Source organism: Gossypium hirsutum, chromosome A02 (assembly GCF_007990345.1).
Source record: "Gossypium hirsutum isolate 1008001.06 chromosome A02, Gossypium_hirsutum_v2.1, whole genome shotgun sequence".
NCBI classification, from domain to species: Eukaryota; Viridiplantae; Streptophyta; class Magnoliopsida; order Malvales; family Malvaceae; genus Gossypium; species Gossypium hirsutum.
In genome coordinates this window covers 671,389-696,006 of record NC_053425.1, presented here as the reverse complement: position 1 = coordinate 696,006, position 24,618 = coordinate 671,389, and the positions used below count along the sequence as shown (strand labels likewise).

At 34.8% G+C, this 24,618-nt stretch overlaps 8 protein-coding genes across 15 annotated transcripts; all 8 read right to left on the bottom strand.

Annotated features, from left to right (window-relative positions):
* Nucleotides 1-44: 44 nt before the first annotated feature.
* Nucleotides 45-2,047, bottom strand: LOC107927417 (F-box protein At4g09920). The gene is made up of 3 exons (XM_041087846.1): nucleotides 901-2,047; nucleotides 668-811; nucleotides 45-501 (listed from the first exon to the last, which is right to left on the bottom strand). Exons 1-3 carry the CDS (start codon nucleotides 1,786-1,788, stop codon nucleotides 244-246), a joined length of 1,290 nt encoding a protein of 429 aa, XP_040943780.1. The 5' UTR covers nucleotides 1,789-2,047; the 3' UTR covers nucleotides 45-243.
* Nucleotides 1,801-3,842, bottom strand: LOC121216157 (60S ribosomal protein L5). Its single transcript, XM_041091487.1, has 4 exons — nucleotides 3,767-3,842; nucleotides 3,646-3,677; nucleotides 3,399-3,515; nucleotides 1,801-2,007 (listed from the first exon to the last, which is right to left on the bottom strand). Exons 1-4 carry the CDS (start codon nucleotides 3,840-3,842, stop codon nucleotides 1,801-1,803), a joined length of 432 nt encoding a protein of 143 aa, XP_040947421.1.
* LOC107927441 (disease resistance protein RGA2) lies at nucleotides 2,400-8,656 on the bottom strand. Of its 7 annotated transcripts, none has more exons than XM_041087807.1 (6): nucleotides 4,892-8,650; nucleotides 4,475-4,783; nucleotides 3,767-3,907; nucleotides 3,598-3,677; nucleotides 3,399-3,515; nucleotides 2,400-3,002 (listed from the first exon to the last, which is right to left on the bottom strand). In XM_041087807.1, exon 1 carries the CDS (start codon nucleotides 8,546-8,548, stop codon nucleotides 7,163-7,165), a length of 1,386 nt encoding a protein of 461 aa, XP_040943741.1. In that variant the 5' UTR covers nucleotides 8,549-8,650; the 3' UTR covers nucleotides 2,400-3,002; nucleotides 3,399-3,515; nucleotides 3,598-3,677; nucleotides 3,767-3,907; nucleotides 4,475-4,783; nucleotides 4,892-7,162. The 7 variants fall into 7 exon arrangements, with proteins under 7 accessions (XP_040943741.1, XP_040943744.1, XP_016713978.2 ...); XM_041087810.1 differs by having other exon boundaries at nucleotides 2,400-2,999; XM_016858489.2 differs by having other exon boundaries at nucleotides 2,400-2,999; nucleotides 3,767-4,783; nucleotides 4,892-8,656.
* Nucleotides 5,645-7,057, bottom strand: LOC121216155 (putative disease resistance RPP13-like protein 1). The gene has a single exon (XM_041091486.1). The coding sequence runs from the start codon at nucleotides 7,055-7,057 to the stop codon at nucleotides 5,645-5,647; it is 1,413 nt and encodes a 470-aa protein (XP_040947420.1).
* Nucleotides 8,657-10,406: 1,750 nt separating the features above from the next.
* LOC107927444 (FBD-associated F-box protein At4g10400) lies at nucleotides 10,407-10,973 on the bottom strand. Its single transcript, XM_016858494.2, has one exon. It carries the CDS (start codon nucleotides 10,971-10,973, stop codon nucleotides 10,407-10,409), a length of 567 nt encoding a protein of 188 aa, XP_016713983.2.
* Nucleotides 10,974-12,199: 1,226 nt separating this feature from the next.
* On the bottom strand, nucleotides 12,200-14,113 carry LOC107927442 (F-box/LRR-repeat protein At3g59210). 2 transcript variants are annotated; one of them, XM_016858490.2, is made up of 3 exons: nucleotides 13,007-14,113; nucleotides 12,774-12,917; nucleotides 12,200-12,600 (listed from the first exon to the last, which is right to left on the bottom strand). In XM_016858490.2, exons 1-3 carry the CDS (start codon nucleotides 13,892-13,894, stop codon nucleotides 12,337-12,339), a joined length of 1,296 nt encoding a protein of 431 aa, XP_016713979.2. In that variant the 5' UTR covers nucleotides 13,895-14,113; the 3' UTR covers nucleotides 12,200-12,336. The 2 variants fall into 2 exon arrangements, with proteins under 2 accessions (XP_016713979.2, XP_016713980.1); XM_016858491.2 differs by having other exon boundaries at nucleotides 12,467-12,600; nucleotides 12,774-12,840.
* A 155-nt stretch (nucleotides 14,114-14,268) lies between these two features.
* On the bottom strand, nucleotides 14,269-17,169 carry LOC121216152 (putative F-box protein At1g58310). Its single transcript, XM_041091477.1, has 5 exons — nucleotides 17,162-17,169; nucleotides 16,279-16,984; nucleotides 16,069-16,197; nucleotides 14,791-14,863; nucleotides 14,269-14,300 (listed from the first exon to the last, which is right to left on the bottom strand). Exons 1-5 carry the CDS (start codon nucleotides 17,167-17,169, stop codon nucleotides 14,269-14,271), a joined length of 948 nt encoding a protein of 315 aa, XP_040947411.1.
* Nucleotides 17,170-23,423: 6,254 nt separating this feature from the next.
* On the bottom strand, nucleotides 23,424-24,303 carry LOC121214096 (F-box protein At1g19070-like). Its single transcript, XM_041087851.1, has one exon. It carries the CDS (start codon nucleotides 24,273-24,275, stop codon nucleotides 23,820-23,822), a length of 456 nt encoding a protein of 151 aa, XP_040943785.1. The 5' UTR covers nucleotides 24,276-24,303; the 3' UTR covers nucleotides 23,424-23,819.
* Between the last annotated feature and the right edge of the window lie 315 nt (nucleotides 24,304-24,618).

Sequence of the window (24,618 nt, the reverse complement as noted above, 5' to 3'; positions counted from 1 at the left end):
TTAAAACATGGTTCTATTTTGCTAATCATTGGGCTAAATATCAATTTCAAAGGCTACTTTCGGCTACAATACATTATATACACAAGTATACATACACACATACATATAAACCAACCATCAGGTATAGTCTACTGCGATTAGTGAATGTATCGGATAGTAACAGTGAAATATGTATTACAAACAACACATCTATACAAAACCAAATCAGACACTGATAAGTTCTAACCATAATATAAAACAGTACTACAAAATCACAATTAGACATTTCTTTGAACTCTTTAGTAACTGCAATAATTGGTTGCTGACTTTCCTTGTCTGTGTCACAGACAGGCCCTTCGTTCTTATTATGAGATTTTCCAAAACCATTGCATTATCCAAGAAATAACTAACCATTTCAATCATATGTGTCATAAAGCATGAAATTTCAATCTCCTTTAGATGAAATGACAAACAAGAAGGAACTTCTATAGGTAAAGCCTTCCATCGAGTTCCCGCTTCAACCTAAACTCATGAAAAAAGAAGAAAAGTTATTTGGTTTGTACCATGAATTTAGGTGATCTCGAACATGCTTTCGATTTCTTTTAAATTTATCGTAACTGTGGATGTAACTGACACTAAAACAATCAACTGCAACGAATACACACGAACTTAGATAAAGACTTCATACCGGAAAATTGAGGTTAAGTGTCTCTAGATTAGGCGCACAATGTAGAAACTCCACAAGCCAAGTTTCTATCCCATTAAAACCATGACCACCATATTCGAATTCAATAAGGTTGTGAAATATAGGAAGTTGACTTGTTCGGAAAATCTGGACAGACAAAAACTTGGAGCTATTATATAATGTTAAATTGTATAATGTTAGAAGGAAAATCACACATGAATACTAAGTTTACTAACCGCTTCATCAGTGGTTAAACTTAGAGACCGCACATTGCGAATTCCTTGAATAAGATGAGTTGCACTTGTTTCACAATCAATGGAATCATTCTCGCAGATGTTAAGACGGGCTTTTTCTAGAGACTTCATGTTAGTCAAAGTATAGCCTTCAACTACTGCGTCAGTATATTGAAAATAAACAAGATTTGGCGCATTAATCACCACCACATAATCTAAATTTCCAGATTCTCCAAGATCAAAATCTAAAACCAATCTCTTAAGCGAAGGACTTTGGATATTGACCTCACGCAAATAATCAGAATCACAATGAATAAAAGCCAAATCTTCTAAGACATGGCAATTGGAAATTAACCTATGAATGGAATCACCTACAAATGAGGCGTTTCTAAGCTGCAAAGTCTTCAGATTCCCTAAACAAACGTCAGATGGGACCGTAATCTCAGAACCTACTGCAACCAACTTCAATGTCACCAGTGAGTGGCAAGTGAATAAAAGAGCTGGTAAAATATTCCCAAGATTGTCTAAGTCCAAATCAATTTCCTTAACACCACGGCACAATGCAGCACATATCCAATCAGAAACATCAAAATTACGATCTTTATCATTCCATGAAACAATATCATCTAGCCTAAAGCAATCTAAACTTACCTGATCGGGGAATTTCAATAACCTATCAACAAAGTTCTTGAAGCTGTCAACATTTCTGTCAGTCAAACCCCTCATTAAATGACCATCAAATTTAATGGTAGAAATTGAAGCAAAGAGGTATCTCCACTTGGTTGAAATAATAGAGGTTCGAACTGCTTCTTCGATGGGAAGGAATGACAAAATATGACAAAGAATATGATCAGGGAAACTACTGATCCTGTCTTCCACACACATCGCCATAAGATAAGAAAACTACAGACCTGTCCGACGGCCGGCGATAGGAACCGGAGTGTTTTCCGCTTTTGTTTTGTGGTTCGGCTTCACTAGCTTATGTCTGCCTTCGGAGCAAACTTTGAAGACTTGAGTATAGAGGAGGTCCGGGAAGCCGAGCTGAGAACGCTGACGGCGGCCGTTGAGTGGCGGTGAAGAAAGAGAAATGTCTATGCTTTCGTAGAAAGGCTAGTGATGCAAAAAATTAGTGTTAAATGTGACAAGAGACAAGTAATTTCGTATTTCCGTACCTTTATATAAGATTTAAGGTTAATATCAAAATTGGTCCCTTAACTTTTACCCAATCTGCAATATAATACATATACAGAGTAAATGTCATATTTAATACCTGTACGATTCTTTCATGTCTTTTCTTGATTGATCAAGTATGAAGTATGTAAGCCCCATCATCTCCAGAAGAAATGAACAAGATATGATATGTGCGCTTAATCTGAAGACACTTATTATCAATCTTATTATCAATCTCGTATAAAGTTTGATTTAAGTACTCGTATTCGTTACAAGCAATTAATTGGTTTAGTGTCAGTTATATTTACAATTACGATAAACCTAAAAAGAAATGGAAAACATGTTCGATATCACCAAAATTCATATTACAAACCATATAACATTTCTCTTCTTTTCTCACATGAGCTTAAGCTGTTGCGTAAACTCAATTGAAGGCTTTGCCAAGAGAAGTTTCCTCTTGTTTATCATTTCAATTCAAGGAGATACACATATGTTTGAAATTATATACATTACAGAAGAAGCTATTAGAGAAAAGAACATCAAGCTATGGAGATTTGTACATTCTTATAAGCATCAAAGTAGGCTTCCATTGTTCTTGTTACAGGCAACTAACTTTGATTCAAGACAGGCCATTGAAGATGAAGGTTTGAGAACTTTGGGATTTAACCTGTTAGAATAGAGGAATTTAGCCTCTCTGTGATGAACTGATGTTTGAAGATAATGGAACATAACCACCCCTGATTTGACTAAAAGCAGGTAAACAAGTTCAGTATTTTTGAAATCAGCATCCTACATTCAATCCTCGTCTTTGGAATCCGCACCGGCAGCGGCATTCAGTGTGTGTAATCGTTCAATCAACTTAGCTTTCCTTTCCTCATACGTCAGCTTCTTCAAGTTGATCGCACGCAAAAATATTTCAGCTATGAAGTGGTCTCCTTAGCCCGATCCAAGCATACAAGGAAAAGGTTAACTCAAAGGAAAGCTGTACACGGAAATACTAATGGAAAACAGTACAAACTAACAATAACGATTGAACTCTAGGCCAAAATCGAAAATTGAAAATTGAATGCTTAAAAGGCATGTATAAATATTTCAGCTATGAAGTGGTCTCCTTAGCCCCATCCAAGCTTACAAAGAAAAGGGTAACTCAAAGGAAAGCTACACACCGAAATACTAATGGAAAACAGTACAAACTAACAACGATCATGTTACAGAAGTGGACAGTTTGCAACAAAAAAGAAATGAAATGATCACTCTCAATCACATCTATAAGCCAACACCCAACAGCCCTATCTAAAACAGGTAAACTTGCAATTCGATTTTTATGATACCTTTAGTGCACCAAAAACATGGTTTCCAGTTGCTGTCCTGATCAGTCCAACATCGAGGACAGCTCGAAAAGGCCTCTTTGTGTCAGTTGGTTCAACCGAGAAATCCTCTCCGGTAGCCTAGAAATATACAAACCTTCAATAAAGAAACTAGGCGAAAATAAACCAGATATACGGTAGCATGATCGTATATGTATAATACCTCCACACTGCCTCAATATTCATCGTCCATTTCAAGTAAGTTAAGGACACGGTGTCCCAAAAGTAATCCAGTGCAATAAGCTGGCCAAATATACAAAAAAAAAAAAAAAGAGCATATGACACGAAACTGATTTATCAATGCACAATCCAGGTGAAATAAATAACATTACCTGCAGCATAGTTTGTAAGACCGACTTCAAGTCCATAACAAGGAAGCTCGTGGGAGAAAGCCAAAGCAAGAACCATATCACCAGAAATGTTAGCAGAAATTATTTGTGCAGTGATATGTTTGTTGCTCTAATCTCAAACAACTTCAAACAAAAACGTGATCCATGTCAGCAACGTTTGTACTTAAACAACATAAAAACATCGTATAAAAACAAAAGATTTATCAACTATATGTTCATTGGACTAAAACCATAACGAGATATTACAAGAGTAGGCAGATTTTCAGATACAAATCAAACAACGAATCAGTTTATAGAACCTAAAACAACTGTTTGAACTAGTAAGGTTTTGACCAAAGTTTTCAAAATCGGACCGGTGATACCAGTTTGTTGGTTCAACCAGTTTGATTAAACAAATTATCAAAAAATTCATAAAAACAAAAAAAATTTCCGGTTCAACCGCTCCATAGTAGTTCCTAGGTCAACTGGTCCCACTTTGTTTATCATATAATCTCAGGTTCTTCAAAAAGCTCAATACAAGCAAATAATAATTTGTTGCCCCCACAAAACTGAAACAAAAGACAAAGGAAAAAAAGACAAAGCAAAGATTATGCATATAAGGTAGAGAAACTTACAATTAATCTACTTTTTGGAAAAGAACAAAAGAATTTCTGACAAGGGAAAAACAAGGACAAAATTTGTGGAACTTACTAGCATTGGTTTCATCAAGGATGACTAAAACTTTAAGGTATTCAACTGGATTGGAGAGGTGTTGTATAGCTTTATCAGATGACAGTTGCACAAGGTTCTTACAATCAGAAATTCTCAAAACTGAAGCAGAAGAGAGCTTTTTCAGTCCTTTCCATGCCGGTATGCAGTGAGATGTTGAAGTTGACATGGAAGAGAGCTTGGTTGTTCCGGTCCATTCAATCTCAAGGGTTCAATGGGATGAGTTGAGGTGGTGGCCCGGGATGTTGAAGTTGACTGCAACCTAGGAATTCGTCTTCTCTCTGGTGCATCCTTCAGTCAAAATATCATCTCAAAATTTCAGTGTTGCATGAAAGAAATTTCTTTCATTAGGATGTATTGTGAATATTATAGGAGCATATCGATGAGACTTGAACTTACATTCTTAATGTTCATAGACTTCGATTTGGTTGGCAGGGATCTTGAACCTCTTGCTGATGTAAGTCCGGTCTCCTTTTAATCTTGGACAGTTTGTAATAGAAAGATGTTGAATATTGGAGAGGCGATATGTGGCTCCCTTGGATGGCAGATCCTCAAGATTTCGACAAAAATCTATTGTCAAATCTTGAAGAGAGGAGAGGTTTCCCAACCACTCAGGTAAAGTTGTGACTCCATCAAATCCAGAAATAATTAAATACTTTAGTGCGGCTAGGTGTTGAAGTTGATAAGGCAGCGAGCATAGTTTTTCCCATCCATTCAATGTCAAAATTTCAAGGGAAGAGTGGAGGTGGTGGATGGAACTAAGACCTGGGAATTCATCTAGCTCTTGTGAGAAAGGACCCAATTTCAATGTCTTCAAACGGGTGAGGCACCTAAGGCTGTCCTCTGGAACACTCTTCAAGTTTTGACAACTCAAGATACACAGTTCCTTCAGAGAATCAATCGCCCTAAATCTTCTGGAATCGACTCCAGATCAGTGCAATAGTCCACGACCAAAAACTGAAGACAAGTACAGCTTCGCAATCCACTTGGTAGACTCGTTAATCTGTGACATCCTTCCAGCGATAATTGTATAAGAGAGGAGAAAACATCTAAACTGGGAAGGGGAATGGGAATCAGATTAAGACAGTTTCCTATCCGTAATGTTTCAAACCTTGTGAATGCAGATAACGCACCCTCTACCTCCCGTAATCCTCAACAATGATCCAACTCAAGCTTCACAAGAGATTCAGATATGCCATATACTGGAATGGAGATCAAATTAGGACAGTCACATATGACCACAACTCTTAGACATGTGGAAGTAAGTAATCCTTGTCCTATTTTACATAACCGGTCACAAAGCTTCACCTCAAGATGCTGAAGAAAAGAGATACCGCCCTCTACACTTGGAACTGTCGTTAACTTATAGCACCTCTGTATGGTGAATTTTTTGAGGCTAGAGGGAAAGGGAAATTGTTCATCTCGTATACAACTTAATGCATTGTTACCTGTAATAGTGAGTGCCTCAAGACAAGAAAGTCTACTCATTCTTGGAACACTGCTTAGCTTGCAGCAACCTTCAATATGTAGCTCTTTTAGTGAAGGAAACACAGTAACTGTTGGTTCCACTTCTAACCATTCTTCTACTTCTTCCATATTCCACAGGCTCAACTTTTTCAATGCTGGAAATAAGGTGATTGGCTTATTCTTATCAGAACTACTGTCATCATCACTGACATAAAATTCTTTTCCAATGCACCTCACATTATTTAAACCTTCTACTTCAAGAATTTTGAGATTGGGGTAGTGCCCAAGAGTTGGCAGTTTCTCTAAATTCTTACAATTAGACAGCTTCAACTTCACCAAATTGATGGGTTGAAAACAAGCACTTGGACCACTAATATTAGTAAACCTTGCCAACCATGATGGATAGTGCCTTCCATTATAGTACATAATACTTAAGCTTTTCAAATTTGAGTGAGGTTCCAATCCTTCCAGTACTTCCTCGTCGTTGCAAGATTCTTCCCTGTTATAGCCCCAAAGGTATTCTAACTCATGTAGTTTCTTTTTCTCCAACAATTTTGCTTCCCTAGCTTCTCCTTCATTTCTAACATTCTGAAGATTGAATATGACTAGTTCTCCACCAAATTCAACTAAACCTCCCAATTCACCAATTCTACTTCCCCTTTCTGTAGCCACTCTAAATATTGGCAAAGTTTGAAGATTAGTTAGACATCCTATCTTATAAGGAACAGTTCTATAATGACCAATATACAGATGCCTCAAATTTACTAGATTTTCCATTCCTTCAGGCATGTGCCCTTCATAACCCGATAATCTTAATGTCTGCAAATGGTAAAGCTGGCTGATGGACTTTGGTAATCTACATATGTAAGTTCTTGAAATGTCAAAGTATCTTAAATGCTTTAGCCTGCCAATTGAGTGTGACAAGGAGACAATGGGAGCACCGCAAAAAATAAGAACTCGTAAGCTTTTGAAGTCCCTTACAGCATGGATGGAGCTAGAATTGGAGAACAAAGAGTGCCACAGTCTCACACCATTAACGATGTTTCCTAGTCTAATATGAGAAATGGATTGTGCAAGATCATGAACTAAATCATGCATCTTACATGTTGTAATGCGACCGTATTGATCCCGCTCCACATCCTGCAATAAGGAATTTGATAGCAACGCATTGAAGTATTCATTGCCGATATCCTCAACGGCCAGCTACTGGGAACTTATCCTGGATTGCTGAAGAAAGCCTTCAGCCATCCAAAGCTGGATCAATTGGTCCTTTTGGATCCTAAAATCCTTAGGAAAGATGGAACAATATGCAAAACACTGCTTCAAAGATGGGGAAGACAAGCGATCAAAACTCAATTTCAGAACACGTACAATCCCTTCATTCCTTTCCAAAGAACCCCAAAGAGAACTATCCCTGAGTGACACCCATTCATCCCTATCCCATCTGTTGCACATTGTGCTCCCTATAACATTTGCCACCAATGGCACACCTGAACATTTACGGGCAATATCCCTCCCTATAACTTCTAATTCTTGTGATACAGAAGAGTTTCCGAAGGCACTATCTCTGATTATGGACCAACACTCCTCATCCACCATTGTCTTCAGATGATGCCTGTACTCAGGGAGGGTTTCTTTCACCACTGCCACATTTTCACTACGACTAGTAACAAGAATGCAACTTTGTTTACTTTCATTTATCCCCAACAAACTACCTTTCAAGTCCCCCCAGTTTTTAATATCCTCATCCCACACATCATCAAGCACAAGAAGGAAGCTTTTGCCTTTCAACTTCTTCTGTATTTCTCTAACCACAACATCATCATTCTTGATTTCACAAGGTTTTCTAGTTAGAGATTCTAAGATCTCTGATAAAATCCTTCGAACATCGAAAGTTTCAGCCACACAGACCCAAATTATTTCACCAAAACAGTTCTGCACTTTCTCATTGTTACAAACAGACTTGGCTAAAGTAGTTTTACCCAAGCCTCCCATACCTACTACGGACACCATCGAAAACCCATGGTGATCAGTGTTTGAGCCAATCAAAAGATCAACTATTTTCTGAACATCAGCTTCCCTTCCAACAACTCGTGATGAGTTACAGGAATGGGTGCCTCCAATTCCACTAAACACAGGACCCATACTTTGAACTCTTTGTTGGAGTCCGAATTTCAAGGCTCGATCAATAATTTCATCCATGGACATGCTAATATTCTTAATATTTTTACCCATCTTTACAGAAAATGCCATGGGATTCTTGGAGAGGGAGAAGAAATTGCTAACCTTTTTACCCATTTGGTTAGCCTCCGTCGTTCTTCGGAGACTTTCATAAGCAAGCTCATCCAATACATCGTCGGCAGCATAGGCGATACACCTCAGCTGTTGAAGCCAAACCTTGATGGGTTCATCGACTCGCCTACTCTCCGCGTCTTGCAAGAAAGCTCGAGCGAGATCTAGTGAGGAACGAAGCTTGTTGAGGTCGTCTTTGAAATCCCAAGTCACTACCAGGTTGATTTGGTCTTCGATGATAGAGATAGCCTTGGACAAAGCCACCTCTATGGTTGCACCGATTATAGCTTCGGTCATTCCTGGTTCCCAGTAGTCAAGAAAGCAAGTCAACGAACAAGTATGCAAGAAACGACACAGAGACGGTATCGTGAAATGCTTGTTTACTTATTACTAGCATTTCCCAGCGTCTGCCGGTTGCTGGGTTTCTATTTTTTTAATTAGGACAAGTGGTAGTTTCGAATATTTTTGACACGTGGCAATTTTTTATTTATAAATTTTAAATAAACATTTATTTTAATCTATGAAAAAAAAATGCTAAATTTCAATTTTATTCCACTTACTTTATCAACATACTCTTAATAGAAGGGTACTTCAACCAAAAAAATTTCTATCATTATGTACGATTTGTTTGGCAGGGATTTTCAGCTTCTTGTCAATGTTATGTTACAGTAGAGGGCCTTCTTGATACTATTTTATGTTATGATTATAACCACATTTATTTGAACTCTTTAATAACTTCAATAATTGGTTGCTGGCTTCCGTTTTCTGTGTTTAAGTCGAAGATCTATTTTTATTATAACATTTTCTAGAACCATTGCATTATCCGAGAAATAATTAACCATTTCAATCATATGTATGTCAAAGCATAAAAATTCAATCTCCTTGAGGTGAAAGGACAAACAAGAAGAAATTTCTATATATAAAGCTTTCCATCGAGTTTCTGATGACAAAAACTTCATACCAGAAATATGATGGCAAGAGTTTTTAGATTAGGCGCACAAAACTTGAATTCAACAAGGTTGTAAAATATAGGAAGTCAGACTTGTTCCGAAAATCTGCACAAGTCAAAACTTAGAGTTATTATATAATATTATATAATATGATGTTAAAAAGGAAAATAAACACATGAATACTAAGTTTACTAACCACTTCATGAATGCTTAAACTTAGAGACCGTATATTGCAAATTCCTTGAATAAGATGAGTTGCATCAATGCTTAAATTGGAATGAAAGCCATAGATGCAAATGTCGGCTTTTTCTAGGGACTTCATATGACTGTAACATTCAACTATTGCCAGATCATATCGAAAATAAACAAGATTTGGAACATTAATCACCACCCCATAGTTTAGGTTAGAGGTGTGCATGGCCGGGCTACCCGAAGGCCCGCCCAAAATATGGGAGGGTTTGGACAAAAATATAGGCCCGAAAAATGGGCTTAGACAAAAAATAAGGCCCGTTTAAAAAATGAGCCGGGCCTCGAGTAAGATATTTTTAGCCTGAGCCCGGCTCGACCCGGCCCAAATTCACTAAAGGACAAAAAAAATCTGCATATTTTTTTTATTTTTGAATGTTATTTTCTTGTTGTTTTCTCTATATTTTGCTACCATTTTACTATTATGTTGCTATTATTTTGTTGTTATTATTTAGATATTGTATAAAAAAATTTATTGTTAATTTTCTTATTATTTTAAAGGTATTTGTTAATTTTTTTATTATTTTAGAAGCAATTGCTTGTTAAGTTGCATTTATCTTTGTGTTATTTAAGTCTACATTTTTTCAAAATTTATTTTCAATTTGTTGGGAAAATTTATTTTGATATTTTTAGTATTTTTGATGTATTATATGTATTTAAAAATAATAATAATATAATATAAAAAAATTAATACTGGCGAGCCGAGCCGGGCCCGGGTTTTATTATTTTTATCCGGGTCGAGTTTGGAAAAAATTTTAGGCCCATTTTTTGGGCCCGGCCCGGCCCGAGCCCAATAAATGAGCATGATTTTTTAGTTGAACTGGACCCGAACCCGGCCCGGCCCAACCTATGAACACCTCTCCTCTCGCAACAAAATGTAAAACCAACCTCTTAAGCGAAGGAATTTGGATATGGAGCACCCTTGCATTCGCAACAAAGCAGTCAATGAAAGCCAAATCTTATAAGACAGGGCAATTGGAAATTAACCTATGAATGGAATCATCACCGAAAACTACCCAGTGTGTAAGCTGCAAAGTCTTCAGATTCCCTAAACAAGCCTCAGATGGGACCTCAATCTTAGAACCTTCTGCATTCAATTTCAGTGTCACCAGTGAGTGGCAAGTGAATAAAACAGCTGGTAAAGTGAAAACATCCCCAAGATTATGTAGTTCCAAATCGATTTCCTTAACACCACGGTACAGTGCAGCACATATCCAAGCAGAAACATCAAAATCATGATCTCCAACATTGCATGAAATCCCATCACGTAGCCTAAAGCAATCTAAACTTACTTGATCGGGAAATTTCAACAACCAATCAACAAAGTTCTTGAAGCTGTCAACGTTTCTGTGGGTCAAACCACGCAGTAAATAACGATCAAATTCAATGGTAGAAATTGAAGCAAAGAGGTATCTCCACTTGGTTGAAATAATAGAGGTTCGAACTGCTGCTTTAATGGGGAGGAATGACAAAATATGACAACGAATATGATCCGGAAAATTACTGATCCTGTCTTTGATACACATCGCCATAAGATAAGAAAACTACAGACTGGTGCGGTGGCCGGCGATAGGAACCGGAACTTTTTTGCCTCTGTTTTGTGGTTTAGCTTCACTAGCCTATGTCGACAGTGGCCGTGGGTGGAGGTAACAGCCACCGGATTGGATTGTGGAAGAAAAAAAAGGAGATTTAGGGTTAAATGTCAATATTAGTCCTTAATACCATATGTGAAACACGAGGGGAGGCTTTTATTTATAATTAAGTTGCTCAAAACCGACGGTATATATCAAATTAAATCGATGGAAGAGATCAAAGTTTATATACAATTAAGGGATTTACATACTTTCTTAGATTATAAAATCAAATCTTATCAATTACATATACCTTTACATAATCTTATGAGTTTAATTTCTCATATTTAAGTAGACAATCTCATAAGTCGAATGAGCCTCGTCTATTCAAGTTTGTGGGAGGAAAACTAAAACGATCATTTGGTGATTTTTTGAAATTAAGTGACATTGAGTGATGACAAACCATGATCATATCTCCACTCTTTATGGTGATCCCACCAGCCAACCTACCACTGATGACAACCACGACGCTGTCTTTACTGTTACTTGCTTCTTTCTTAATGGGATAATCACTTTCTTACCTACAGAATTAATTTACTCATTTTTTTTAATAGAGGGACCTTGATAATTTCACCAAATTTCTTTCACGCAACACCGAAATTTTCAGATGATATTTTGACAGAGGAATGCACCAGGGAGACGAGTTTAGAGTTGGATATTATCAACACTGACTGACCTGTAAGGCGCAAGCATTGTTGTCAATGGTGTGAGTTCCATAGTCAAATCAAGGGATCTTTAAACATCATTTCAGTCTCAAGGAAGCTAAATTCCAGCATTCTAGCAGGCTAAAATCTCAAGTTCTCAAACCTTCATCTTCAATGGTCTGTGTTGAACCAAAGCTAGCCTATAACAGGAACAATGGAAGCCCTCTTTGCTGTTGGTACGAATGTACAAATCCCCATTACTAGAGAGCTCCCCTTTTTCTTGTTCTCAAATAGTTCCAAATCAATCTGATGTTCTTCCTATCAGAGCTGCTTGTGTAAGGTATATCATACGATTGTTTCTTACAAATTAAAATATGTTTCTATTTTTCCAATCATGGGCTACTTATCAATTTCAAAGGCTATTTTTGGCTACAATACATATATATACCCATAAATATACATACACACATACATATATAAACCAACTATCAGAAATTCAGTATTGCTATTAGTGAATGTATAGGGTATTAACACTAAAATGTATATTTCAAACAACACATCTATACAAAACCAAACCAGACACTGATCAGTTCTAACCATAACATAAAACAGTACTAGAAAATCACAACTTGACATTTCTTTGAACTCTTTGGTAACTGTAATAACTGGTAGAGGACAGTCGATTGTTGTGTCTCAGACAGGGTTTTCATTCCTATCATGAGCTTTTCCAGAACCATAGCATTATCCAAGAAATAACTAATCATTTCAAACATTCGCGTGTCTCCCTTAAAGTTCAAAATTTTAATCTCCTTGAGGTGAAAAGACAAACAAGAAGGAACTTCCATGTGTAAAACCTTCCATTGAGTTTCCGCAACAACCTAAACTCATGACAAGAGAAGAAAACTTAGAAAAGTTACTTGGTTTGTACCATGAATTTAGTTGATCCCGAACATGCTTTCGATTTCTTTTAAGTTTATCGTAATTGTGAATATAACTGACACTAAAACAATCAATCGCAACGAATACACGTACTCAGAAAAAGACTTCATACCAGAAAATTGAGGGTAAGTGTCTTTAGATTAGGCACACAATGTAGAAACTCCACAAGCCAAGTTTCTCTGCCATTAAAACCAAGACCATGATATTCAAATTCAATAAGGTTGTGAAATATAGGAAGTCGACACGTTCGGAAAAGCTGCGCACCCAAAAACTTGAAGCTATTATATAATGTTAAATTATATGATGTTAAAAGGAAAATCACACATGAATACTAAGTTTACTAACCACTTCATCAATGGTTAAACTCAGAGACCGCACAGTGCAAATTCCTTGAATAAGATGGGTTGCACTTGTTTCACAATCACTGGAATCAAACCGATAGATGCTAATATCGGCTTTTTCTAGAGACTTCATGTTACTCAAAGCATAGCCTTCAGCTACTGCGTCAGTATATTGAAAATAAACAAGATTTGGAGCATTAATCACCAGCACATAATTGAAACCTCTGTATTCTACCACATCAAATTCTAAAACCAATATCTTAAGAGAAGGAGTTTGGATATTGAGCTCTCTTGCATACGCAAGAAAACATTCAAAAAAAGCCAAATCTTCTAAGACATGGCAATTGGAAATTAACCTATTAATGGAATCACCGTCAACTACCGAGTTTCTAAGCTGCAAAGTCTTCAGATTCCCTAAACAAACGTCAGATGGGACCTCAATCTTAGAACCTTCTGCATTCAATTTCAGTGTCACCAGTGAGTGGCAAGTGAATAAAACAGCTGGTAAAGTGAGAACATCCCCAAGATTATCTAAGTGCAAATCAATTTCCCTAACACCACGGCACAATGCAGCACATATCCAACCAGAGACATCAAAATCATGATCTTCATCATTCCATGAAATCCCATCACTTAGCCTAAAGCAATCTAAACTTACCTGATCGGGGAATTTCAATAACCTATCAACAAAGTTCTTGAAGCTGTCAACATTTCTGTCAGTCAAACCACTCAGTAAACAACGATCAAATTCAATGGTAGAAATTGAAGCAAAGAGGTATCTCCACTTGGTTGAAATAATAGAGGTTCGAACTGCTTCTTTAATAGGAAGGAAAGACAAAATATGACAAAGAATATGATCCGGCAAAATACTGATTCTGTCTTCGGAACACATCGCTATAAGATAAGAAAACTGCAGACCTGTCCGACGGCCGGCGATAGGAAACGGAGAGTTTTCGCTTTTGTTTTGTGGTTCGGCTTCACTAGCTTATGTCTGGCTTCGAACTCTGATGGCGGCCGTGGGTGGCGGTGACAGCCACCGACTCGGATTTGTGGAAGGAAGAAAAGGAAAGTTCTTACCTTCGGTACAAGCTGCTAGATATACAAAAAAGTTAGTGTTAATGTCGTATTTTCATAGCTTTATATAAGATTTAGGGTTAATATCAAAATTGATCCCTTCACTTTTACCCAATGTGCAATATAATACATATACAAAGCAAATGTCAAAGTTAATACCTGTATTATTCCTTCATGTCTTTTCTTCATTGATCAAGTATGAAGTATGTAAGCCCCATCATCTCCTGAAGAAATGAACAAGACATAATGGGTATGTCTAAGTTAAAGACATTTATCTTCGATCTAGTATGAAGTTTTGTTTAAGTACTCGTATTTATTGCAATTAACTATTTTCGATATTCACAATTACGATAATATTTCTCTTTTTCTTCTCTCACGAGTTTAGGTTATTGCAAAAATTTGATTTAACCCAAGTTTGGCCTAGGATAAGTTCCCAATAAGATTTTTAAGATTTGTACTCCAACGATTGCTTCCATTTTGAAAGTCAAACGATCCAACCTCTTATTTCAAATCAATATCCCGATCCAACTATTTGGTTCAGTTTTGAAAACAATGGTTCCCAGCAGCTAGCCTTTGCAATCTAAGATGCATAATTAACATGATATTGGACAATCCATTTCTCATATTAGACTAGAAAAGCCAGTGTAAAGGACCTAAGTTTTTAACTTCTGTGATGATCACATTTCAAGAACTTACATTACATATGCAGATTACCTATGTCCATCACCCAACTCTTACCATTTGCAGACATGTTCATAGTAAGATAAGAGATAAGAGGAAGCATTACCTGCATTCACAAGGTTGGAAACATTAGAGATAACAATTTCTCCTCTCTTCAATAGTTAGCGATTCATTAAATCTGGACCATCTGCCACGCAAAGGAGCTCTTTATCGTCTCTCCGATATACAGTCTTACTATCATACACTGTCGACGATTAAAGGCAGACCGGACTTGCATTGGCGGGAGGATTAATATTGGTTATTTGTTTAAAAAAATCATAAAATAAAAAATAAATTATGTAAAGAATAGACCGATTTTTCTAAGCTTGGTTTTTTGTTTCAGTTCAAAGGCTCAATAGATTCAACCTTTATCTTCAGACCAATCAATTATATTTTCAACTGAACGAAATGTTAAATTCAATTTTATCCCACCTACTTTATGAAAATGAAAATGTTAAAGAATTTGACTCTTTGTAGAGGGACTTGACAGCACTGCTACCAAAAAGTTTCTGTCATTATGTATTGTGAATATTATAGGAGCATATTAGAGGACAATTTGCTTGACAGGGATCTTCAGCCTCTTGTCGTTGTTATATTACCGTAGAGGGGCTTCTTGGTACTATTTTATGTATGTCATTGCGATGTTAATTTTTTCTTTTTTAAGTTTAGTGAGTTCTATGAAAAAATTGAGAAAATAAAACGAGTAAGAGCTGTTGATTTGTACAAGCGATTACAATAAAAAATCATACATTAATTATTTTAATTGATTAATGACTTAAATGAATATTTTTAAATAATTAAATGAAGTTGTTAGCAAATAAGAGAAGAAAGATAAAAAAATGCAAAAAAAAAATCCAAACCCATATTAAACTAAAATAGTTTGACTAAAAACCGATTTGCATTTCACAAGAATCTGATAATTTAGTACTACAAAATTACAATTAGACATTTCTTTGAACTCTTTAGTAACGGCAATAATTGGTTGCGAGCTTTATTTTCTTGTGTCGGAGTCATGGCATCCACCCTTATTATGAGCTTTTCTAGAACCATTGAATTATCTAATAAATAACGAACTATTTCAATCATATATGTGGCATAGTCTAAAATTTCAATCTTCTTCAGGTGCAATGACAAACAAGAAGGAACACCTATATTCCATCGAGTTCCCGCAACGTCCTAAACTCATGACAAAAAGAGAAAAGTTATTCGGTTTGTACCATGAATTTAGGTGACATCGAGCATGTCTTCGATTTCTTGACAAAGACTTCATACCTGAAATTTGACCGTAAGTGTCTTTAGATTAGGTGCAAAATGTAGAAACTCCACAAGCCAACTTTCTCTCCCATAAAATTCAAATTCAACAAGATTATGAAATATGGGAATTCGACTTGCTAGGGGAATCTGCAGGAACAAAAATTTGGAGCCTTTATAGTATATAATGTTAAAAGGAAAAAAGAACACATGAGTATTAAGCTTACTAACCACTTCATGAATGTTTAACCTTAGAGACCGTACATTGCAAATTCCTTGAAACAGATGAGTTGCACTTGTTTCATAGTTACTGGAATCAAACCAGATGCAAATATCAGCTTTTTCGAGGGATTTCATGTTACTCAAACTACAACCTTCAACTATTACGGAATCATATCGAAAATAAACAAGATTTGGAGCATTAATCACCACCACATAATTTAAAGCTCCGGTCGGGAAAAAAAAATCTAAATACAAGCTCTTAAGTGATGGAATTTGGATGTTGATCTCCCTTGCATTCGCAACAGAACATTCATCAAAAGTCAAATCTTCTAAGACATGACAATTGGAAATTAACCTATTAAGAGAATCACCGACGAGTACCGAGTTTGTAATGCACAATGTCTTCAGATTCCTTAAACAAACCTCGGATGGGACCTCAAAAATCTTAGAATATTTTGCAGTCAATGTTAGTGTCAGCAGTGAGTGGCAAGTGAATAAAAGATCTGGTAAAGTGTGACAAAAATTATCCAAGAACAAATCAATTTCCTTGACACCACGGCACACTGCAGCACATATCCAACCAGAAACATCAAAATCATAATCTCCATCATTCCATGAATCAAATTCATCACCACGTAGCCTAAAGCAATCTAAACTTAGTTGATTGGGGAATTTCAGCAACCTATCAACAAAGTTCTTGAAGCTATCAACGTTTCTGTCAGTCAAGCCACACAGTAAATAAGTATCAAAGTCAACGGTAGAAATTGAAGCAAAGAGATTTCTCCACTTGGTTTAAATAATAGAGGTTCGAACTGCTACTTGAATGGGAAGGAATGACAAAATATGACAACGAATATGATCTGGAAGATTACTGATCCTGTCTTCGACACACATCGCCATGAGATAAGAAAACTACACCGGTGCGACCGCCAGCGATAGGAAGCTGCTAGAGGTACAAAAATTTAGGGTTAAATGTCAAAATTGGTCGCTTTAACTTTTACTAAAAGAATAGAATAGTAATGAAATACAATGGGTGAGGGAGGCTCTCTATTTATAGCCCGACTTATAGATTGACTTACATTGGTGGAAGAGATCAAAGCATATCGAGATTATGTTAATCTCTTATATTATAAAACCAAATCTTATCAAATTACATATGTTAAATAAATTATAAATTTAATAAAAATTTAAAGCCAATTTTCAGTTAATAATGGGTTCCTACAATAATCGTTTAATATAATATTTGGTATCTAAACTTCATATTTTTTCTTAATTTGATATCTATTTTTTTGTCCAATTTAGTATCCAAACTTGACTCTTTTTTCTTAAATTGGTACTTATATTTTTTGGATTTAATTTAGTACCCGAACTTGACTCTTTTTTCTAATTTGGCACCTAATCTTTTTTTTTTATCATGAAGGGTCAAAATGTAATTTTATTATGTACTAACTTAAAATCTTATCAATTCTAAAGGTCCAAAAGTGAAAATTTTTATTTTAAGAGATCAGGTACCTACCTCCCACTAACAGTGACCCTGAATTTATTTATTCGAATTATTTTGAGTTCTAATTAAATTAAATTTTGATTCAACTAGCTCAATGGATTGACAAATAATTTAATAATATTTGCAGGGGTTGGTGGAATTCCCATGGAAGTAATAATTTGGATATAGAAAAGAGCTCATTACAGAGATGGGTAGAAGCCAACCTAGACTCAATCATCTTTGATTTAAGCACTACCGATTTTGTAACACAATTATAAGATTTAGGATTAATATCAATTATAATTGTAGGACAATTATAATGTCAAAAGAGACCACTATTTTCGTAGCTGTATATAAGATTTAGGGTTAATATCAAAATTAATCCCTTAATTTTTGCCAGTGTGCAATGTAATACATATTCAAAGTAAATGTCAAACTTAATACCTGTACTATTCCTTCATGTCTTTTTTAATTGATCAAGTATGATGTAATCCCCAACATCTCCAATGGGTGTATCGAATCTAAATATACTTATCCTCGATTTAGTATGAAGTTTTGTTTAAGTACTCGTATTTATTGCAATTGATTATTTTCAATATTCACAATTACGATAATATTTCTCTTTTTCTCCTCTCATTAATTGTAATAGCCTAAATTTTCAGTGGTGTCGGAACAGTGATTCGAGATCACTAAATCCGACAAATGAGTAGAAAAATATTGATAATTTAATGAATATAAGTTAAATGTGAAGTTAGGAAAATTTTTGAAATAGCGAATAGTGTACTAGAAATAAATATTAAAAAAAATTAGAATCGAAAATGAGGTATCGAGAGTTTGAAAATTTTTAAAACGAGCCATAAATATTTTTATAAATATTTATGGAGTGTTAATAAGTTAGTATTAAAGTTTCGTCAAGAAATTTTAAAGTTTCGATGGTTAATTGAATAAAAAGGACTAAATTGTAACAAATGTAAAATTATGAAGAATGATTAAATAGCTTAAATGATAAAAGAAAGAGGGTTTAAAAGGCAAATAGACCCAAGGTCTATTTGGGCTGGACGGCAAGGGGTTTGAAATCAGCAGGAAATTTGATGAATTAAGGGCAAAATTGGAATATTGCAAAATTAACTAAATAAAGCTAGGACTAAATAGGAAATATCTAGATTTCTCTTCATTTCTCTTCAATTCCAGCAGCTAAAAATGCCATAAGAGGGTTCTATAAGCTGGTATTTCATAATTTTTGCACCAAGTGAGTTAATCCTTGCCTTTTTCTTGTAATTTTTGTGTTTCTAAGACTTTTACAACTAGGTCCTACTATTAAATTCATTAGTTTTTGATTTCATGGATGAAATTGAAAGTCACCATGGTTGAGTGCTGTAAGTTTATGATGAAATAGAATGAAATTAAAGCATTAATTTGTTTATGAGATGATTCTATTAGGTAATTTCAATAGAAATTGATTTTTTAGAACCTAATTGTGAAAATATTTGGAATTAAAGTCTATTTCAGAAATTTGGATTCCTAAAGGTTGTAAACTAGTTAAAGGTGATAGAATAAAGTGTTAATTGAGAAAAAATCAGCTCAATTGAGAGGCTAATTGAGTAGGGACGAAATTGTTATTTATTAAAAGCTTAGGGGAAAATGGCAATAAACAGCTTGCACTAAAACAGTTTGGACAGCAGCAGTAGACTAACTTTGAAAAATTACCATAAATTTTAGGAATCGAATTAGAATATGAACAAAATATAAGTTAAAGCTTATTGAGTCTAGTTTCTCATAGAAGAAACGGTGTTAGCAAAGGATTTGGAAATCATGAGATATAATTAATTTTGTGAGACAAGGTCAGAATGAATTCGAGTTCCCCTGTTCTGACATTGAAAAATCATAAAAAATTTAATAAAAATATTTAGGGACTTAAATTTATATGTCAAGAATTATGAATGAGTCTATTTTCAAAAGAAACAAACGGGAATATCATCCGAATTCTGTATGAAGAGATAATTAATTTTTAGTGAAGAAAGGTTAGAATTCTCAGACAGCAGAACAGGGGTGACTTTAAAGAATAAACTGTAATTATTGGCTAAACCAAAAATTATGAAAATTTTATGATAAGAAGATATGTGAGTCTAGTTCAGTGAAAATTAGCGGATCCTAATTTGGAGCTCTGTAGCTCAAGATAAAAATAATTTAGTGACTATGACATGGATGGACAGCATTGAATATACATAGGTAAATAGTAAAATTGTAGATAATGTTACTTGTAAGCGGGTTATAAACATTAAGGATGTGAAATAGAATGAATGTGAAGTCAATACTGATAAGTGAAAATTTTATATTATAGATCAAGAAATTGAGGATAAACGAGGAAAAGAGAAAATTCCGGAATAGTTCAAGAAATCTCTACAACTACTGCAAATTGTTCCGGGTAAGTTCGTACGGTTAAATTATTAAATTTCAATGTTATTTTATGAATGGTGATTAATATTTATGTATGTTAATTGTTGAAAATAATTAAATCATGTACAAAAGTTACGAAATTGAACTAAGTAATTCGGAGGAACGGAACGCAGGAAATGAGTACGATCGTTCGGTGAAAAAGATGAATTGACGGTAAATTACCCAAGTAAACCGAGATTCAGCATTTGTTGCGAACTTTCGTGTTTGCTTTCTGTTTAGCTCTTACGAGCTTCCGTTAACTCATATGAGTTTCAGTTAACCCTTTTGGGGTTTCAGTTCAACTCTGATGAGCTTCAGTTAGCCTTCGGGCTTCCGTTTAGCACTTATGTGCTTCAGTTAGCCTTCGGGCTTCCGTTTAGCACTTTTGTGCTTCAGTTAGAGTTCGGGTTTCAGATCACGATGTACTCAAATCCATAAGTCGTTCCTTAAATTAACAAGTCAGAAAGTCGTAATTGTAACGTGTGAAAAAAGAAATGTAAATAATGTTATCATTATTTTTGAGCTCAATTAAGTCAATTATTTTTAAAATGAGATTATGATTTACAGGATGAAAGTAACTTACTTGAAATGTCCATATGATTTGAATTTTTGAAACTAATATTGGTAAGGTTTATGGTTTAAGCCGACGAACTTACTAAGCTATAGTTAGCTTACCTGTAATGTTTATTGCTCTTTGTAGATTAACGGGAGGGTCAGAGGATCGGATCATTACGCTCAAGTCACACTATCTCGATTTTCCGGTAGATTTTGTTATAATTACTTTAAATGGTTTATATGGCATGTATAGGAGCTGATGTGACTATGTTTTGTATCAACTCATGAATATATTAGTTAAGTTAATATAAGTTGATATATGATATGAATGGAAATTAATTAAGATGTTTAAATACTACTTGAAAGTATGAATGGATATAATGTTAGATAAAATAAGGATTAGTGATATTGTTATAAGACGAATATGATTTGGATGAAGATTGTATTTGTTGAGTTGTTGTTGTGTTGAGTTAGTTGCAAATTTGAAATTGCAGGGAAGGTTAGATGTTTCTAAAAGGGTTATATTGAATTTTTTTTAAAAAAAATAATTATTATTATTATATTATGAAAAATTTTCAGAGTACTTGAATAAGTCCCTATTCATTTATAATACATGATTTAGGCCTCGAGGGTTCATAAAAGAGACTTAATGATTTAATTTTAAAATATTTGTTGTTTATTCATAAAATTGTTTGTAAATTAACCAATATGTTCGGTAACGCCTCGTAACCCTATTCCGACGGCGGTTTGAGATTAGGGGGTGTTACATTAATAGAGGTTATTGCAAAAACTTGATTGAACCCAACTTTAGCCTAGGATAAGTTCCCAATAAGATTTTTAAGATTTTTACTCCAACGTTTGGTTCAATTGGTTCATACCGTTGTGAAAGTCAGACGATTCAACCTGGTCCAACTAGCTCATACAGTTTTAAAAACAATGGTTCCCAACAGCTAGCTTTTGAGATCTAAGATGCATAATTAACATGATATTGGACAATCCATTTCTCATATTAGACTAGAAAAGCCATAGTGTAAAGGACCTAAGTTTTTAACTTCTGTGATGATCACATTTCAATTAACTTACATTACATATGCAGATTACCTATGTCCATCACCTAACTCTTACCATTTGCAGACATGTTCATAGTAAGATAAGAGATAAGAGGAAGCATTACCTGAATTCACAAGGTTGGAAACATTAGAGATAACAATTTCTCCTCTCTTCAATAGTTAGCGATTCATTAAATCTGGACCATCTGCCGCGCAAAGGAGCTGTGTGTCGTCTCTCCGATATACAGTCTTACCATCATACACTGTCGACTATTAAAGGCAGACCGGACTTGCATTGGCGGGAGGTTTAAGATTGGGTTATTTGTTTAAAAAAAATCATAAAATAAAAAATAAATTATTTAAAGAATAGAAAAAAACAAGTCAACTAGTTCATAGATTGGGCTAATCGATTCAACATTTATCTTCGAACCAGTACTGCAATCAATTAAATTTTTAGCCAAATGATCTAGTTTGATTCTAAAAACATTTATTTAATCGATGAAAAAACAAAAATTTTAAATTCAATTTTATTCCACCTACTTTATAAAAATGAAAATATTAAAGAATTTAACTTTTAGTAGAGAGACTTTCATGGTACTTCTATCAAAAAAATTCTGTCATTATGTATTGTGAATATTATAGGAGCGTATTAGAGTACAATTTGCTTGACAGGAATCTTCAGCCTCTTGTCCATGTTATATTATAGTAGAGGGGCTTTTTGGTACTATTTTATGTAAGTCATTGTGATGTTAATTTTATTTTTTAAGTTTAGCGAGCTCTATGAAAAAAAATGAGAAAAAAAAAAGAGAATAAGAGCAATCGATTCTATAAGCGAGGGCAAAAAAAAGATTATACATAAATTATTTTAATTGACTAATTAAATGAAAACTTTTAAATAATTAAATAAAATTGCTAGCAAATAAGAGAAGAAAGATACAGAAATGTAAAAATAAAAATAAAAATCTAAACCCCTATTAAATAAAAATATTTTGACTTAAAACCGAATTTGTATTTCACAAGAATCTGATAATTTAGTGCTACAAAATCACAATTTGACATTTCTTTGAACTCTTTAGTAACGGCAATAATTGGTTGCAGGCTTTAATTCCAGGTGTCGCATTTATGGCCTTCATCCTTATTATAAGCTCTTCTAGAACCATTGAATTATCTAATAAATAACGAACTATTTCAATCATATCTATGACATAGTCTGAAATTTCAATCTTCTTGAGGCGAAATGACAAACAAGAAGGAACGTTTATATTCCATCGAGCTCCCGCAACACCCTAAACTCATGACAAAGAAGAAAAGTTATTTGGTTTGGGCCATGAATTTAGGTCATGATATCGAGTAAGTTTATCGTACTTAGACAAAGACTTCATACCTCAAGTAGGATGGTAAGTGTCTTTAGATTAGGCGCACAATGTAGAAACTCTACAAACCAAGTTTCACTCCCATAAAAATCGAATTCAATAAGATTGTGAAATATAGGAAATCCACTTGTTAGGTGAATCTGCACACACAAACACTTAAACTGTTATATTATATAATGTTAAGGAAAAAAGAACACATGAATATTAAGTTTACTAACCACTTCATGAATGTTTAACCTTAGAGACCGTACATTGCAAATTCCTTGAAAAAGATGAGTTGCACTTGTTTCATAATTACTGGAATAAAACGAGATGCACATCTCGGCTTTTTCTAGGGATTTCATGTTACTCAAACTATAACCTTCAACTATTATGGAATCATATCGAAAATAAACAAGATTTGGAGCATTAATCACCACCACATAATTTAAACCTTCGATCGGGAGAAAAAAATCTAAATACAAGCTCTTAAGTGATGGAATTTGGATATTGATCTCCCTTGCATTCGCAACAAAACATTGATAAAAGGTCAAATCTTCTAAGACATGACAATTGGAAATTAACCTATTAAGAGAATCACCGACAAGTCGCGAGTTTGTAATGGACAAAGTCTTGAGATTCCTTAAACAAACCTCGGATGGGACCTCAAAAATCTTAGAATCTTTTGCAACCAATGTCAGTGTCAGCAGTGAGTGGCAAGTGAATAAAAGAGTTGGTAAAGTATGACAAAAAAATATCTAAGTACAAATCAATTTCCTTGGCACCACGGCACACTGCAGCACATATCCAACCAGAAACATCAAAACCATGACCTTCGTCATTCCATGAATCAAATTCATCGCCACGTAGCCTAAAGCAATCTAAACTTAGTTGATCGGGGAATTTCAGCAACCTATCAACAAAGTTCTTGAAGCTGTCAACGTTTCCGTCCGTCAAACGACACAGTAAATAAGTATCAAAGTCAACGGTAGAAATTGAAGCAAAGAGGTTTCTCCACTTGGTTGAAATAACGGAGGTTCGAACTGCTTCTTGAATGGGAAGGAATGACAAAATATAACAACGAATATGATCCGGAAGATTACTGATCCTGTCTTCGACACACATCGCCATAAGATAAGAAAACTACACCGGCGCGACCCCCGGCGATAGGAAGCTGCTAGAGATACAAAAATTTAGGGTTAAATGTCAAAATTGGTCGCATGGGTGAGGGAGGCTCTCTATTTATAGTTTGAAGTATAGATCGAGTTACATCGGTGGATGAGATCAAAGGATATCGAGATTATGTTAATCTCTTATATTACAAAATCAAATTTTATCAAATTACATAGCTTCAATATATTATAAATTTAATAAAAATTTGAAAATAGTTGGGTAATTCACTTAAAATAATAAGAAATCAATTTCCAGTTAATAATGGGTTCTTAAAATAATCTTTAATATAATATTTGGTATC

Excerpts from the sequence above, each read along its gene's own strand:
- LOC121214096 (XM_041087851.1), bottom strand. The coding sequence starts at position 24,275 with ATGGCGATGTGTGTCGAAGACAGGATCAGTAATCTTCCGGATCATATT.
- LOC121216152 (XM_041091477.1), bottom strand. Across the intron at positions 16,198-16,278 it reads GGTTAAACATTCATGAAGTG|ATTCCCCTAGCAAGTCGAAT; the intron begins GTTAGTAAGCTT and ends TTGTTCCTGCAG. Across the intron at positions 14,301-14,790 it reads GAGTTGGGTGATGGACATAG|GAGATGATGGGGCTTACATA; the intron begins GTAATCTGCATA and ends TCATTTCTTCAG.
- LOC107927441 (XM_016858483.2), bottom strand. The coding sequence starts at position 8,548 with ATGACCGAAGCTATAATCGGTGCAACCATAGAGGTGGCTTTGTCCAAG.
- LOC107927442 (XM_016858490.2), bottom strand. The coding sequence starts at position 13,894 with ATGTGTTCCGAAGACAGAATCAGTATTTTGCCGGATCATATTCTTTGT. Across the intron at positions 12,918-13,006 it reads GTTTAACCATTGATGAAGTG|CTTTTCCGAACGTGTCGACT; the intron begins GTTAGTAAACTT and ends TTGGGTGCGCAG. Across the intron at positions 12,601-12,773 it reads CACTTACCCTCAATTTTCTG|GTTGTTGCGGAAACTCAATG; the intron begins GTATGAAGTCTT and ends TCATGAGTTTAG.
- LOC121216155 (XM_041091486.1), bottom strand. The coding sequence starts at position 7,057 with ATGCATGATTTAGTTCATGATCTTGCACAATCCATTTCTCATATTAGA.
- LOC121216157 (XM_041091487.1), bottom strand. The coding sequence starts at position 3,842 with ATGGTTCTTGCTTTGGCTTTCTCCCACGAGCTTCCTTGTTATGGACTT. Across the intron at positions 3,678-3,766 it reads TCTTACAAACTATGCTGCAG|CTTATTGCACTGGATTACTT; the intron begins GTAATGTTATTT and ends ATATTTGGCCAG. Across the intron at positions 3,516-3,645 it reads GATTACTTTTGGGACACCGT|GCTACCGGAGAGGATTTCTC; the intron begins GTCCTTAACTTA and ends GTATATTTCTAG.
- LOC107927444 (XM_016858494.2), bottom strand. The coding sequence starts at position 10,973 with ATGTGTATCAAAGACAGGATCAGTAATTTTCCGGATCATATTCGTTGT.
- LOC107927417 (XM_041087846.1), bottom strand. The coding sequence starts at position 1,788 with ATGGCGATGTGTGTGGAAGACAGGATCAGTAGTTTCCCTGATCATATT. Across the intron at positions 812-900 it reads GTTTAACCACTGATGAAGCG|ATTTTCCGAACAAGTCAACT; the intron begins GTTAGTAAACTT and ends TTGTCTGTCCAG. Across the intron at positions 502-667 it reads CACTTAACCTCAATTTTCCG|GTTGAAGCGGGAACTCGATG; the intron begins GTATGAAGTCTT and ends TCATGAGTTTAG.